The sequence below is a fragment of the Euleptes europaea genome, chromosome 8 (genome assembly GCF_029931775.1).
Source record: "Euleptes europaea isolate rEulEur1 chromosome 8, rEulEur1.hap1, whole genome shotgun sequence".
NCBI lineage: Eukaryota > Metazoa > Chordata > Lepidosauria > Squamata > Sphaerodactylidae > Euleptes > Euleptes europaea.
The window spans coordinates 95,609,551-95,626,591 of NC_079319.1; the positions used below are offsets into that span (position 1 = coordinate 95,609,551).

General features: G+C 47.5%; 1 protein-coding gene across 1 annotated transcript in view; it reads right to left on the minus strand.

Annotated features, from left to right (window-relative positions):
- Window positions 1-15,933, minus strand: part of DROSHA (drosha ribonuclease III) — a 168,150-nt gene extending 152,217 nt beyond the window's left edge. The window contains exons 1-8 of the mRNA XM_056854571.1: window positions 15,083-15,933; window positions 12,298-12,390; window positions 10,580-10,805; window positions 9,371-9,512; window positions 8,741-8,892; window positions 4,507-4,587; window positions 2,501-2,587; window positions 2,314-2,400 (exon numbers count right to left, since the gene is read on the minus strand). Of these exons, the coding sequence (XP_056710549.1) occupies window positions 2,314-2,400; window positions 2,501-2,587; window positions 4,507-4,587; window positions 8,741-8,892; window positions 9,371-9,512; window positions 10,580-10,805; window positions 12,298-12,390; window positions 15,083-15,933 (1,719 nt within the window). The remainder of the gene's footprint in view (window positions 1-2,313; window positions 2,401-2,500; window positions 2,588-4,506; window positions 4,588-8,740; window positions 8,893-9,370; window positions 9,513-10,579; window positions 10,806-12,297; window positions 12,391-15,082) is intronic.
- Window positions 15,934-17,041: the final 1,108 nt, after the last annotated feature.

Below are 17,041 nucleotides of genomic sequence, written 5' to 3' on the forward strand. Positions count from 1 at the left end.
ATTAATACCTCATGTAATTGTTCGGCACATATATAAATACAAATCTATTGCTGACAGTGGTAAACCTGAAGGAAGAGCATGTGCCTACAGCTATTATTTATTTATTTATATCTGTTTCTCCCCACCCCCAACCCAGAAATAGATCAGCTGCAGAATTTAACTTAGCTTCCCCCCACCCCGCCCCAGTAAGATTAAGGAGAATGAAGGGACTCTTAAATGCTTAGACTCTGAATATATGGGAGAAAGCCAGAACTTCCCACAGTGCCTTTTGCTTACTGTTCTGGGAATGGGAATTTATCACTTGAAAATTCACTTGATTGTCTTCGACTCTGCGCTCTTCCGAGGAAGGCACGTTTCAGAGCGGGGCTGTATGGCCCACCTGCCCGTCTGCCTGCCCTTTTGATGGACTTGCGATGGATTTTCTGTGGAGATGCATTTAGCACATGTTAATTAATATTCGTGTGCTTCTTGAGAGACTCTTTTTGTCTATATATTTAGTAAATGAGTTTAGTTCTGTACCAGTAATCATTACACTCATTTTACAATACTGTTCGAAGGAATTTCTTCACTGGCTGGCGTGTCCTGTCCACTGCAGCCATACTGTGTGGTGCTATTTAGCTTTTTTTCTTTCTTTCTGTTTGTACACAACATTCCCTTTTGGTGTTGTTTTTAATAATGGCTAATAACATCATCGCCCTGACCTGGATGGCCCAGGCTATCCTGATCTCGTCAGATCTCAGAAGCAAAGCAGGATCAGCCCTGGTTAGTATTTGGATGGGAGACCACCAAGGAATGCCAGGGTTGCTGTGCAGAGGAAGGCACTGGCAAACCACCTCTGCTAGTCTCTTGCCATGAAAACACCAAAAGGGGTCGCCATAAGTCGGCTGCGACTTGACGGCACTTTACACACACACACACAATAACATCATCAAGAAACAGCCTTGAAACTCTCAAAGTGCTTCACATACATTATGCTGACCATAGCCCCGTACAAACAGATCAATATTCTTATCCCAATATTACAAATGCCTACAGAGTTGATGGCTTAGATGTGAACGGGAGGGGGGGGGCTTCAATTTATTAACTTAGGTACTTATACCCTGCTTTTCTCCCCCATGGAATCCCAAAAGGGCTTGCAACATTGTTCTTTTCTCCACTACCTTATCCTCACAACAACACTGCGAGGTAGGCTAGGCTGAGAGTGACTGGCCCCAGGTCAGCTAGCGGGCTTCCATGGCAGAGTGGGGATCTGAGCCCAGGGCTTCTACATCCCAGTTCAACACTCTAACCACTACACTAGCTGGCTCTCAGCACAAGTTCCCCAGTTTCCGCTCTTCCAGGCGGCTGAAGCTGCCATGGTTTCATTTTAGAGCTCACCAAACGGGAACCAAAAAGAGGACTTACAGTGCACTCCTATGCAGACTTACTCCGCTCTAAGCCTATTGCTTTCAGTGGACTTAGATGGAATAGCCATCCTTAGGGCTGTGCTGTTAAGGTAAGAAAAGTTGAGAAGCTGAGACCCCGACTTCAGACCACAACAGACTGCCCGCTACACAATACATGCTGCAGATTACCCATCCAAGGAATCTTCCAAGAAGTACAGGGAGAGCGATTTGCTCTGCATACTTGAAAGGAAGTAATTCTCACATCCCTACCTTCAGGCAACCCATTCTGTATCAATCGAGCTTCCCAGGGACCACAGTCTGCGGCAGAGGATTATGGCTCGTGTTTGCAGTCGTGAGTTTTACGTAGCATTGGCCAAGCCCAAAGGGACACAGACTGAGAACGTGAGCCAGAACACACTCGACGTTCTCCTCGCTCAGGGGCCGATATAAGTGGTAGGTGAGATGCCCCCTGACGGGTTTCCCAGGGTTCCCCAGAATTCCCAGTGTGAAAACCTCTATCCCACATAAATGTTAAATACGGTGGTAATTTCTGCAATGCACAGCAAAAAGTACTCACTTGGTTATTAGTGTGGGCCCTCCCCCTATTTATTCTTCCTAACTACCCTGTAAGAGAGTAATTGACCAGTAGAGAGTAATTGGCCTAACTACCCCGTAAGAGGGTCAGCCAGTAGATTTTAACTTGGCCCTCCACAGTCCTCAACTGATGCCTGGACTATTATACTACGTTGGATGTATGCTGCATGAGGCAGAAAGGGTCAGAGCCCTGTGGAATTATGCAGGGAGGAGGAAGCAGAGAATACCAGAAATTTCTGCGAGGTAGATCAAAAAGAACAACCCTTAAATCTGAGCAAGGCCAGTGTACTTGGCAAGAAATCCCACACAGATTTGAAACAGAAAACTTGCTTACATTGGTGAGCGGAGTGTGGGCAAACATGGAGAAACCCTCAAAGATGTATTCATGGTCATCGTACTCTATGACAGTTGGTCTGTCTGTCTAAAGATACAAGACGAAAAGTTGGAGCGTTCTCTCATTACAATGCAAAGGAAAAGAAAGAGGATGTCTACTGGCTGCTGCCGTTCAGTTTGGTACTTACTAAGAAGTTTGTAGGAGGCGACACCGTGATGCGGTAGTGGTACAACCTTCCAGCGTTGTTGGTCATGGGCCGACAGGGTTTAATAGGCTTTAGGGAAATAAAAATGATAAAGAATAGCGTAGTTAGCCAGGGTTAATGCCAATAGAGAGACAGAATGGCCATCCAAAGAGCATTCTGTAATAGTGGTAAAATTACAAGAAGTGGTAAAAATTAAGGTCTGCTATACTCATGTACCAAACAGAATGGCAGAATCCTGAGGTGGTAAAGTGGCCCGCACCACCTCAGTATGCAGTGGGCAGGAAGCCCTTTCTAAATATTCTCACACACACACACAACCTGCCCCCCCAGTAAAACAACAACAACAACAACAGAAAGACAGAAAAGCTCTAGCTTGGCCCAGTTTGTCAATTCTCTTCATGTAAGAAGCAGTGGGGAAGGGAGACAGGAGGAAACAGAAAGCCTAGCAAAAGAGGGAACTGGAGGAGTTGAGCGGGGCCCACTGAGAGCACACCAAGAAAGGGAGAAGAAACGGGGCAAGGGAACCAGGGAGGCATCAGATGGGCAGCAATAAACAAGAGGAAGGGGACTCAGGAAACCAAGGCGCAACCAGGGATCAACAGGACAGAAGACGGGTGTCCCAGCCACGAAAGCCTGTGGGTAAAGCAGGGATTCTAACATATATTTACGGATATCACTACAGAACCAGGAAGAGTAGGAAGTGGTACGCTTATCAATTCAAAGGAAAAAGGACTGATTTGTGTAAGCGCTGTTATAAACCACCAGTCACAGAGGATGCTGTGTTAAGATGTTACCTTCCCACAGGAGTTCGTCTCGGTTTAAGAAGTTTCTCACCTTGCTTCATCTCAGCGCACAAAAAAATGTATATATGCTGTTCCTCCCGGCCCCCTCCGTTCTGCCCTCACTCCCCAGTCCCTATTGGGCCAGCCTCAGACCAGGCAGAGACGCTGGATAATGCCTCCAAGCGCCTCCTCTGCCCTGGACTTCTGCTTCAGCACTCTGTACTCCTTCTCTCTAGCCTTCTCCCTCGTGCTTTCAGCTCTCTCTCTCCTCCTCATCAGCTGGCCTTTCCTTCCTATTTATCCCTTTCCCCCTGAATTTTCTACACCTGCTCCTTTCCAGTCACCACCCTCCTCCCCAGGTGCTCCCCTGTTCCCATTATCCCTCATCAGCCAGCCTTCCCGCAGGCGGGGCCTGGCTCTGCCACTGACGTTACTCCCGAGGAGGGCTTCTCTTCCCCCCCACCTTTCCCTCCTTGTCATCCAACTCCTCTGGGGAATGGTGTCTTGTTGGTCCCCACCCCAGCCAGGCAGCTCATATTTCTGCTGGGCTGTCTGGTGAGAGGGGGTGGGGTCAGCACCCGCCCCTAGTAGCAGGGTCAGGAGCGGAGGAGGTGGAGGAACCTGTGCGGTCAGTTTCCCTCCCATTTTTCAGGTAAGTGGGATCCCAGGGGTCTTTCTCGCCTTCCTTGGTCTTGCCCTGCCCTTCCCTAGGGCTGGAGGTCGCTCCCCTTGGGCAAGCCAGCGTCAGGCGGGACTCTGTCCCTTCCCCCTGCTCGGCTGCCTCCACACCAGTCCTGGCACGGGCGTGACTGAATTCACTGGGAGCCTCCCCAACGGTATCTCCCCCGCGTCAGGCGCTGTGTCTGCACCAGCCCAGGGCTGCTCGGTGCTGACCCATGGGGTCAGCGCGTCTGCTGCAGCCTTGTCCGCCACCTCTGTGATGGCTCCCCTGGCAGCAAAGTGCGGGGAGGCCGTGCCTAACATGGGTGCCTCCGCCAAGGCCGAACCCGGGAGGAGGGAGGGAGGGAGGGAGGGAGGGAGGGAGGTAGGGAGGGAGAGAGAGAGGCCAATAATTATCCCATATCCCTACATTTCTTAATCCCATAACAGATATCTGTAACAGAAGCTTCCGAGTTAAGTCTGAGCTGGCGGGCCTACTTGCAAATGATAGCTTTTCTGCCAATTGTGACATTTATAACTAGTTACCTCTTCCCCAGGATAGATGCCGTGTCTTATCCCGGTCCGTCTGGCTTTAGCACTGCATTTGCACAGAGGTCCATCATTCATCTGTCAGGAAAAAAACCAAAACAAAAGGCTATTGGGCTGAACAGATTCTATTTTTATTGCCTGAAAGCCTACTAGTAAAAATGGATAGTAGTCATGATGTGTACCTATTCTCTCCAGGATCAGAGGAGCATGCCTATTATATTAAGTGCTTTGGAAGACAGGCAGGATAAATGCTGCTGCAGTCGTCTTGCTTGTGGGCTTCCTAGAGGCACCTGGTTGGCCACTGTGTGAACAGACTGCCGGACTTGATGGGCCTGGGTCTGATCCAGCATGGCTTCTCTTATGTTCTTATGTTCACAAGGGCTACTGCATGCTGGAATGCTCTCCCATGCCAAAAATTTCTTTTCGCGGAAAGGGAGAATAGTTCTATCCAAGCTTTCTTCTTGAGAATCAAGGAGGTTTCCCCCCACCCCCCTACACAGGTGGGAATTCAAACTCATTGTTTTTCAATTGAAGAGTAAGGGATGTAATGAATTCCACTTGATCTAAGTTCTTGACCTTTGCAACGTTACCCATATCACATATCTACTATTTTCAGTGACTGGTTTAGACTCATATGTAGGCTGCGTTCAGACACCACGCTAAGCCATGGTTTAATGAAACTCCAATTCATAGGGTGGCTTCTGACTGCTGGCTGCCCCACTAACTCTACTTTATCTGATTAGCAGGAGGGCCACAGACCGGGATTCTTAGCCAGTGTGACATTCTGGCTTGTAATCATTCTGGTTAGACACCACATCTCAAATGCAGGAACGGCAGCTTAATCCAGGCTTTGCCACTAGCCCTGCCCTCCGGGGAGAACAAATTTGCAGTTGCATTCTGATGAGCGAACTCAGCAATCCCATCCCATTTCTGGATACCTCCTCAAAGACCATAATGACAGCATCTTTATCCTGCTGTTTGCCTCCCCCCAACAACTGGAATCCCTCAGAAGAGCTGTCTGTGAACGTGCGGTTTAACACCCTTTAAAAGACCAATCTTATTCTTCTGCTCACTATTATCGGATTGTTCACAGAAGATTTACCATCTGCAACGCAGGTATTTTATGTTATACACACACACACACCAATCCTATATTAACTTCTGCAATCCTCTTCTATGGCACTGAATACCTCCAGTATATCATGCTTTATGTGTAGAATCCTCTTTTTTTGGGGGGGGGGGACGGAATATGTTTGGACCTCACAATCAATATAATTGAGAGACCTCCAACTTTCACTGTCATGAAAAATCTCTTTCTCCACAGCCTTGATCATTTTACAAACATAAATCCTGCCTTTTTCTGCTCAACTAAGAAGTTCTAACATTTTGGCCTTTCTGTATAAGGGACAAGCTCCAATCCCACATCTGTCCTCTTAACTTGGCAAGGGTCAGACACAAAGTTTTGCTTTTAGCACAGACATCAGGTAGCTTTTTGCATCATACCATTCATTTGCTATCGACTTTTGAAGAGGACACTATGCATTTTGTAGACTGGCAACCAGCGAAGACGTTCCCATACTAACAGATATACAGATCTTCAGGAAGGTAATCCAAATTCTAAGCTTGGAAAATCTAGCAGAGCTGATTGCTTACCAGCAAATATTACGTAAATAAGCTTTTGACTTGCAAGTGAGGATCATCTCACCCTGCACGAATCTGGGCACCAATGCTACTCTTTACACCATGTCAGGCCTGCTCTCTGCTGAGACAGCCAGACTGTGTGTGTTATGATACCGCCAGGTGCGTCCCAAGGCCAAGCCTGGTAACTGCCAAATTCCTTTCCTCTGTGGGAACTGCTCTCGTGGGGGGGGGGGGGGTTGCCATGGCTGCCTTCACTATCTGATATGACCAGTGCTCTTCCATATAGGCCTGTAGTTCTCATTCCATGCCTTTAGTTCTCATTCGTGCCAATTTACATGTTAGCTGTATACCTGTAGGTTTTCTAATAAATCAACTCTCTTTTGGACTACTCGCCTGTGGATGTTGTTTATGGGATTACCACGGGGACAAGTGCTCACACACCAGTTGTTCCCACTCTCCCTTCCCCCAGTGAGATTCAGTACCTGGAAGCCAGTTTTAGGGCCTCTTCAGTGGTGGCCCCGGTCCTTCTGAGTGGGCTGCCAATGAAAGTTAGGAGCATTTCCTTCTTACCCATTTAAGAGAGCTCACAAAATAAATGAGAGGGAATGACGTGGCCCACAGTCACAAGCTTCACAGCTGAGTGGAGACATGAATCTGGGTTTTCCCAGTCTTAGTGCCAAGTCCAGTAGCACCTCACAGACCACTCAGATGTTCAGGGTACAAGATCTTGTTGGTCCCTAAGGCCCTACTGGACCTGAATCTAGCTCTTCTACTGCAGACTAACATGACTACCCTCTGAAACAGTTTTGTATGACAGTCTATCCACTGTGTTAGCCCTGTAAGTCATAAGGCCTTCAGAGACACACCCCAGACACCCACTAAAAAAACCCAAATGCTACAGCCTTTCCACGCAAGGAGCTGTCATAGGCCAGCCTGCTAAGACCTCCTAAGACAAAGAGGAAATAGAGGCAGAAGGCAGTGTGAGAACCGAGGGGCAGCAGCAGGCAGAGGAAGCCTCACCAGGACTGCAGCCTTCCAGCTCAAGGAGTCCAGCTGTGCCTGAGGCCCAGCAGCAGTCAGCGTCACTGGAGGGCTCGCAATAGGGGCGTGCAAAAACACACACACTAAAACCCAAATTCGGTAAAATTCAGATTCGGGTTTATTGGGAAACCCAAAATAAGCCGAATTCCTATACCGGTAAATATGGGAATTTAGTTTATTTTCGGGTTTCCCGAACAAATTCAGCCCTGGGGGGTATTTTTTTGAGGTAGAGCCCCCAAACATGCAGGGTAGCTTGCAAGAACTCTCTTTGCAAGAACCCCCAAGTTTGGTGAAGATTGGGTCAGGGGATCCGAAGTTATGGGGTCTGGAAGAGGTCATCCCCTCCCGCCTCCATACAGAAGTAGGAAGTTTAAGAGATTCTCTGTTCGCTAATGGGCTAATGCTTGTCCATGGAGGAGGGAGGGGGCGACCTCTTCAGAGCCCATAACACCGGACCCCGACCCAATCTTCACCAAACGTTGCGGTTCGTGCAAGAAGAGTCCCTGCAAGCTAACCTGCAAGTTTGGGGGCTCTGCCTCAAAAAATGCCCCCCAGGAGCTTCGCAAAGCCTGGGGAGAACCCAAAAAAGCCAGATAATTACCCATTTTTTTCGGGAATGGCCAATTCGGCTTTGGCTTTCCCCCCCCAGATTTTGCAATTTGGTAAACCTGAACCTGAAATTTACCAAAATGGCTTTTTTCCGGCTCAGGTTTATCGATCTGCACAGCCCTACTCACCAAAGGAGCTGGAGCAGAGGTGAAGACAGCTCTGATTAGAATTACAAGACAGAAGATGAAGTGCCTAGCTACAAGCCCAGCGTAGATCACTAGCTGACAGAAGTAATGAGGATGATGCACTCCACCAGGCTTGGAATGCAAAAATGGCCTAATGACCAACAGCTGGCTCTGCAATCCCAACAACTATTTAAGCAGTCAATGAGAGGGCCCATTGTGGGAGCAACTCGTCGCAACTACTTTGTGTATCAGCTGTGTGTTCTTGCTGTATTCTGGACTCCTGTTACCCTGACCTCAGAACCAAACCTGACTCTGGCTTGGATTGCACCCTGACGCCTTGGACTTTGATTATTTGGTGGACTGGTTTACTGACTACGCTTCCTGCCTCGGGCCCTTGTATCTGCCTCCTTCAGGAAAGGTGCATGCTTAGTGTCAGCCAAGTTTAAATCCATCTTAAATCAACTGAATAATCCCAAATCCAACTATCTGAAGTCCCACCAAAGCCAACTTCCATTGCGGCTTGGTTGTTACCTGCTCCAGCTGGGGGGGTCTAGGTGCTTAAGCACAATGAGGATCCACAGCCCAAATCAGGCTGGACAAATTGTGGACCGCATTAAGGTGAAATCCAACTCCAATAATCAAATATGGCAACCGGTTAGGGAGATACTATTATTGTTGCCTGCCAGCCAGTGCAAAAATAAAGGGGGTGTCCTAGTACCTGGCAGTCAGTCCATGGGCACTGTCATTCAGTTTGCTGGGTCAGAAGCCAGGCAGGCCAAGTGTAAATGGTTCAGCTCCCTTTTTGAATGCCATACCTGTCCGGGGTCATTGTACCACAGCTCCTCATGCAGACGATCCGGGTGAGCCTTCTTGCGCTTAATTTCAGCAATGACGTCAAAAACTTCGGAATCTGAACTGCTGGAACAGCTGTCGTCATCGGATTCGCAATCAGAATCGCTGGAGCTCCCTAAGTCCAGAAAAGCCAACAAAATGTTACCTCAGGAATCACTCACCGTTCCCCCTCACTGTTATTCAAAGGCCAGACACTGAACCCACAATTGTCTCCTACGAAGACATAAGAAGGCTAGTACAAGGGGGAAGTGAGAGAAGAAGAGTTGGTTTTTATATGCCGACTTTCTCTACCACTGAAGGAAGAATCAAACCGGCTTACAATCACCTTCCCTTCCCCTCCCCACAACAGACACCCTGTGAGGTAGGTGGGGCTGAGAGAGCTGTGACTGGCCCAAGGTCACCTAGCTGACTTCACGTGGAGGAGCGGGAAAACAAATCCAGTTGTGTAGGAGTGGGGCAACCAACTCAGTTCACCAGATTAGCATCTGCCGCTCATGTGGAGTGGGGAATCAAACCCAGTTCTCCAGATCAGAGTCCACCACTCCAAACCACCGCTCTTAACCACTACACCACACTGGCTCTCTGGTACCTACCCACATCTTCATCTAGCTTGGTCTTTGGTGGCTCCCACGGTGGCCGGGCAGCTTTGGCCTTGGCCTGACGCTTCCCAAGCTCTTCTTCAAACTTTTCGTACAGATCTCTCAACCGGCTCGTTCCAACCACAGTGGAATCTCCCTTGCAATGGGAGCAGGTAGAAAACAGAAAGTTAAGGGCATTCTCATAAGCCATCAGATGGTGGAAAAAAACTGCACACGGACAACCCAAGCAGAAGACGGGTAAACCAATCACAAAGGGTACAAGTGCGTGACTCCGTGTGTAAAGTGCCGTCAAGTAACAGCTGGCTTTTGGAGACCCCAGCAAGGGGTCCCGTAACTCTGTTTAGGGTGGCATTATTGGTCACCTATTGTATTTATTATTGGGGAAATTATGAATACTTGGGGTATACAAACAGCAGGAAGGAAGGCAGCACAGTATAGTCAGATCTCATCAGATCTCGGAAGCGAAGTAGGGTCGGTACTTAGAAGGGAGACCACCAAGGAAGACTCTGCAGAGGAAGGCAATGGGCCAACCACCTCTGCTTCTCACCTGTCTAGAAAGCCCCTTGCTGGGGTTGCCATAAATTGGCTGCTACTTGACAGCCCTTTACTCACACCCACAGAACAAGCAGCACAGATGATTACTTCTTATGTCATGGGATGTTTACTTCTCCATGGGATGTTGCCATGTACTTCTTACATCAGAACAAGTACTATTTCCCCTCTGCTAACTCGGTTTAAGTATCTGAACCATTTTTCGGGGTTTACGGATTTAGACCTGATTAGAAGGCTTCAGTATCTTACGTAATGTCAAAATCCTGTTATCGGGCTATTAAGAAGAGAATTGCTCTAACAAGAAAGGTAGTGGGCTAACGATTATACATCTATAGGTGAACACAATTTATTCATAGCAGATACACAGTTATCCTTAGGCTTTTTAACTAATCAACACGCATTTAGCTCATGATTGCATACAATTCTTTTATTGTGGAAGATTGAGTGTATTTTATATTTGTGCTGGTCTTTGACCATAACAATAAATATTACTTCTTATGTCATTTACCAGCAATTAACTTCTGGAAACAATCTATCATTCTCCGCGGGCAATTATTCTGTGGGACATTTCTGCATCTTTAAATCAACCCTGACGGGGTTCCTAAGAGGAAGGAATGGGGGGAGTTTGCTGCAGTCATTCCCAACGCCTACCACTTGATCCATTGGGTCATTCGAGTAGTAGCTTTCCGAATGGGTGCAGCGAACCCACACCGGCTTCAACAGCTCCTCGTCGTCATCCTCGTTCTTTTCAGTAGCTGCCTCTTCGGACTCCTTGTCTTTGATGGAGGTGTAGCTCTTCTCTCTGCTGACGTTTTCGGACCACCGGTCCGCGTCCTCTTCCCAACGAGGCCTCTTTCGGTCTTGGCTGGGGGACCGACTGAAGAGGAATAAAAGGGAATAAAGACCCACCATTTGCGGCAGAGCTAACCCCAGCTCACTCATGAGTATATAATACTGAGTTCGCTGGTTCAGACATGCCTGTTTCCCCAACTGTTTCCAAGTGAGACCAGGACCCTGCGGGATCGTAAACAATTCCGCAGGGCCTGCAAGACGGAGTTCTTCCACCAGGCCTATGGTTGAGGACAGCTAAGTGTTAATACCTAGATGGCCTCCCCCTCCCCCGGGTTCTTTATTTAAATTGGTATCTGTCAAGATACCAAGTCATTGCATATCAGGAACCGTGAGGTTGGGAACACACTGCACTGTGGTAACTGGGTTCAGCTGTAGACAGCAGGTGTTGCTCATGAGCTGATGCAAGAAGGTGCAATGACTAAGCTCAATGAGTCAGCCGGATGCTGATTGGTTCCTGTAAACCTGAAACTGTATAAATGTACTGTGAAATGTACCAACAGCGCGGGAGATAGTTGGTGGAGTGTCGAGAGTGTGTAAGTTGGATTTTATGCACTGTAAATAAACAATCACTAGCTTTTGTAGCTTGGCTGTATCTGGATTCTATTCAAAGGACTCTTTAACTAATCCGCCAAGCTCCTCGTGACAGTATCATCAATAGAACCGGGGTTTTGGTCGCCGGAGCACTGCCACTACTGTATGATTTTAGCCATCTGGGTTCATTTTTTTCCGATTTTATACAAATTTTCTGAATTTTATGGAGGATTTTCAATATTGTTGAATTTATATGTTTTTATGTGTTGTTAGCTACCCTGAGCCCAGTTTCGGCCAGGAATTGAGGGCAGGATATAAACTGAATACATAAATAAATAAATAAATTTATAATTGTATATTTTAATATTTTAATGTATAATTAATATTTTAATGTATAATTGTATATTTTAACTGTTGTGAGCCAGACGTGGGCCAGGAGAGGGAGGGATAAAAACCAAATAAATCATTATAAAAGGTTTTGAGAAATGATCAGCCTTAAATACATAGAAATACATATTAAAATACATATGCTTCCTAAAAACACTTGGCGGGCACCACAAAAGGTGTCAGAGGGTGTCATGGCACCTGTGGGCATCACGTTGGGGACCCCTGCCTTAGTCTGCTGGTGGCTGCGCAGGTCTGGAGGAGGAGGAGGATGGGCATAAGCCATGTCTGTGGCCCTTCCCACGCCGCCGATCTCAAAAGTGCTATTGCTGCCTCAGTTGCTTGGGCAGCGGTTCTGGCTTTGGGTGTAATGCAACATGGCCTGGTGTGCTCCTGTGGGCAAATGAGCCAGAGGCTGCCTACCCCTGGACTATCATCACTCCATGAATTAGACAGCGTGCACCTTCTGCTTATTACCACTTCTCAGGGTCAAGAGGCATTGTCCGACAGGACGGCAGTTCTGAGAAAGTGTGTGTTCTTCTGCCCAAACCAAACAACCAACGGCTCCCAACAGCGTCTCTGAGGCGAAATAATCATTTTACCTTCCCGTTCTCTTGTGATCTTTTCTATAGGATCTCTCTGCAGAAGGCGACCGTCGGGTGTCCCGGTGACGGTGTCGTTCTCTCTGCCGGTCCCTTTTAGAGTTTAAATTAAGAAATATTAACATCCTGGTTCTCAGTTTTGGTAAATTCTGATAATAAATAACAAGGGGGGAACCAAATAGGTTATGAGTCTGATTCTGGAGCTAAAAGATCATAACTCTTTTACCACGTTGTGGGTGGTTGTTGTTTTTAAGAAGCTCTGTGACTAGTACTTAAAAGACTCTAACAAGGGACTTCTCTTTGCTTTCTGTATTTATAACCTCCTCACCTGCAAGTTACCAAGCTTTCAAACCAAGTAACGTAGTAGCAGGACTCAAGTCCATTATTCTGTATGCTACAAAAGTACGTTGCCAGATTTATTTATTTATGTTATTTATGGTCCGCCTTTCTCACTGGGACTCAAGGCAGATTACACAGAGTGAGTCAGATACAATCAACAAGATGGGACATTCAATAAGCAATGAAATAGGATTTGGGTAGTAGATCCAGCCAGAAGTCTAAAAAACAGAACTGAAGCAAATCATAAGTGTTGACATGACACATTAAATGGTGCAAAATTACTCAATGGGAACCAAGCAGTCCCCAATAATTTGTCCAAGTACCTTTGTGAAGCCTTTTCTAACAGGGCTTCTCCATTGCCTGCGTAGAAAAGCCCTCTTGAACAATTCAGTTTTGTAGTTTGCGGAAAGCCAAGAGAAGCGGAAGCCTTCCTCATCTCCTCAGATAGGCCATTCCACAAGGGGAGGACTACAATAGCTTACAGTGTAGTCGTAAAGCAAGCTACTCCACTCTAAGCCCGTTGAAAAGAATGGGCTTAGACTGGAGTAACTTTCTTTAGGACTGAAAGTCTCAGCTAAAAACAGCACCAACCCAACAGCCATACTGCAGCTGCCAATTGAGGAGGCTTCACTTGACATGACAGGGCCTTAAAGCTGAATCTAGTCCGATAAATCTTCCCCACTCCGACCCTGATTTTCAGTCTCAACAATTCACTCTCCAGATGCTGCTCAAAAGAAAACACAGAGGCTTTTATTATTTAGGTTTTCTCTGTGAAAATGAAAAAAAAAATGGACGACAGAAGTGCCAAGAAAGGAGTTCAACAAATGCCAGGCAACTTATTGTGGTCTCATCCCGTGTGTTGTTGTTTTTTACATTTTGCTACTTCTTCTGTGCTTATCTCTACCACAAAAATTGCAATGTGATAATTCCAGGACATCATATATCGTCTGATAAGAGACTACTCATACCAGGCACTGTGATCATTAGAAGGGACCCTGTTGCACCTGCCTCTGTTTGCCAGCAGGTGGCAACACATGATATAGGGATGCTCTAGGTCGCTCTTGTCCCGGAGGTCCGCTTGGCCGCTTCTCTCTCTCTCTCTCTCTCTCTCTTTTTTTTACCACGGTAAACACTTCCATTGTCCCGACTGGATGATCCTCTATGTTTTCAAGGCAGAAATGTTTCAGGTACGTCTTTGTGGCTCTTTAAAGATTAACAAAAATTTATCTACTAGTCCTCAAATGCTAGAGCCCCGAGGCGCAGAGGGGTCAGCTGCAGTACTGCAGTCCAAGCTCTACTCATGACCTGAGTTCAATTCCGACGGAAGTCGGTTTCAGGTCGCCGGCTCAAGGTTGACTCAGCCTTCCATCCTTCCAAGGGGTAAAGTGTAGACGACTGGGGAAGGCGATGGCAAACCACCCCGTAAACATAGTCTGCCTAGTAAACATCGGGATGAGACATCACCCCACGGGTCAGGAATGACCCACAACTCGCACAGAGGACTATTTTTACCTTTTTACCACAAATGCTTATGTTGGAATAAATTTTTGTTAATCTTTAAAGTGGTACACGATTCCTGTTAATTTTCTCTGCAACAGATTAAGACAACTCTCCTCTAGAATTATCTCTATTTGTTCGGGTCTTGTAGATGAAAGCTGACATGGTAGAGTAGAAAGAGTGTTGAACTTTGAGTGGAGAGACCCAATATCAAAATCTGTTTAGCTGCGAATATAACTGTTTAAAATATTGCCGAAGGCTTTCACAGTCACAGTTCATTGGTTCTCGTAGGTTATCCGGGCTGTGTGACCGTGGTCTTGGTATTTTCTTTCCTGACGTTTCGCCCGCAGCTGTGGCTGGCATCTTCAGAGGAGTAACACCTAAGGACAGCGTCTCTCAGTGTCAAGTGTGTCGGAAGAGTAATATAGTCAGAAAGGGGTAGGGTTTGAGCTGAATCATTGTCCTGCAAAAAGTATCCAAGGTAATGTGCTAATGAATTCACTTCAGGATACAATGGTTCCATATTAACATACCACACCCTCATTAGCGTATTATCTTGATACTTACAGGACAATGCTTAGCACATTACCTTTGATACTTTTTGCAGGACAATGATTCAGCTCAAACCCACCCCTTTCTGACTATATATTACTCTTCCTACACACTTGACACTGAGAGACACTGTCCTTAGGTGTTACTCCTCTGAAGATGCCTGCCACAGCTGCTGGCGAAACGTCAGGAAAGAAAATACCAAGACACACAGCCCGGATAACCTACAAGAACCAATAACTGTTTAACTTTGGGGCAGTCTGTTTTTCTATCACTCTAACTCACCCTCACAAGGTTTTGCAACAGAAAACAGTTCACCTTGCATTTCTGACTTCCAGAGTTTATCTGGCCTTCCGGTGGGATGCAAACCTGAGTCCTCAATAGATTTACACGAGCTCACCTGTACCATTCATAACTTCGGTGGCGGGGCGGGGTCCTTCCCCTGATGTAATCCGACCTATGCCGATTACTTTCTTGCCGCCTTCGGTCTGGGCTTCTCCCTCGATCCCGCCGCTCGGGGTGGTTGGTGGACCGATGGCGATCCCCGTGCCCGTGCTCTCTATGGCGATGCTCTTCATAGTGTTTCCCCCTCTCAGGTGACCTCCGTTCATTCGGGGACTTCTCTAACGGATACTGACCCGCGTGCCGGAAATTAGCATTGGGGTTTCCACCACTGTCTGTGTTGCCACCGCCTTGGTAAGAGTTTGTGTTATGCGGGTAATTGTTAAAGTTAGGAGGGGGAAAGGTCTGCTGTGGGTAGGCAGGAGAGTACACAGGCTGGTAATTAACCTGCTGGGGAATGATTGGCGGTGGCAGGGGGTGCGGCATGGAAGGGGGCGGCATCATGTACGGAAACGTGTTTTGCCCAGCTGCGTTTGCTGGAACTGGGGGGTTGCCAGGGTTTGGGACAGGGGGTGGAGCCGGAGGGAAGCAAGGAGGGAGAGGGAAATTTTGCCTCACTTGGTGTCCAGGGAAGGGGGGCCTCAGGGGGCATTGGCTGATGGCGCTCTGGGGCGACGGGGGGATGGGTGGCGGATAAGGGACGAAATCTGGCCTAGGAGGCACGTAGCCTGTGGCAGGAGGACTCGGATAGGCAGACGGAGTGACAGGTTGCTGGTCGTACTGATACGGAACTGAAGGCTGCTGAGGATGGAGCTGTCTCAAGTTCTGGGGGCGAAAAGTCTGCGTCGAAGCCCTGACGGCAGCTCCTCCGCGGCCACGGGGACACCCTCGTCCGGCATGGAAAGACATGGTCCATCTTTTTTTTAAAAAAAGCACATGTTACGCACCACAAAACTAACAACTATCGTCCCTTAGATGCAACCTGGGTATGCAATTCATTCCAGGTTACTATTACTGACAAGCACTATTTACTGCTTGCAGGTAACAATTTCTCTAAGAGCCATTTTACACAGTAATCATGCCAGCACTTCAGTAACACCCGCGAGAGCCGACACAGCACAGTGGCTAAGAACAACTGCAGGAAAATCTCCAGTTCAAGTCTTGTCTTGGTCACAAATCACTAGGTACCTTTTGACAAGATCCCCCCCCACACACACACACCGAATCTATGAGAATAGCGACCTGCCATATGAGGTCATCCCAAAAGATTACTGATGAAATACGCATGAACTGCTTTGAGCATCCAAACGGAATTACACAGCTGAGAAGTATTACCGCTAAGCACATGTTTGATGGACAAAAGTGCATTCCCTATTCACTTGAGGACATGTGTCAAAGAGCATGGGTTTTGCAGCACTAGTCCACCGCGTATTAACTTCTGATCTGTTCACCGCAAAACTGTCTACCTTTTGATTCTCTAGCCTCCTCCTTGAAGGAAATCTGTGCCATGACTGAGGACATGCTGAGAAATGTGCCTCCTTTCATACACCCTTCCCACCCACACACTGCGAGAGCACCGGGGGCCCGACGGCAGGAAACAAAGGTAACGTGACATTCGCACGAAGCAGATGCGCAGAAATAGTCGAGGGGGGTCACTTTTAAAGCTGCAAACGCACTCGGTGTTGTGAGGTTTAAACGTACCCTGCCAGGAGTCAATGGGCCATTTCGTACACAGAGGAAATTCCCAGAGGGGCCCTGCCCTGGAGGGCAGCCGGCAGCCAGAAGCAAGCCGAATGAAGCCCCCGTAGATTTGCAAACACTGGAGGGGCCACTCAGTTGAGACCCAGCCAACCGCCCGCTCCTGCATTGCCGTTGGCAGTAGAGAAGGCAGCCGGTGAGCCAACGTTTGCTGATCAGAAATGAAATAACAGCACCCATGAGGCCAAGTATACAGAGGATCCTCAATATCAATTTTGTAATGCAACCCCAAAATAACAATGCTCAACTGTATAAAAAA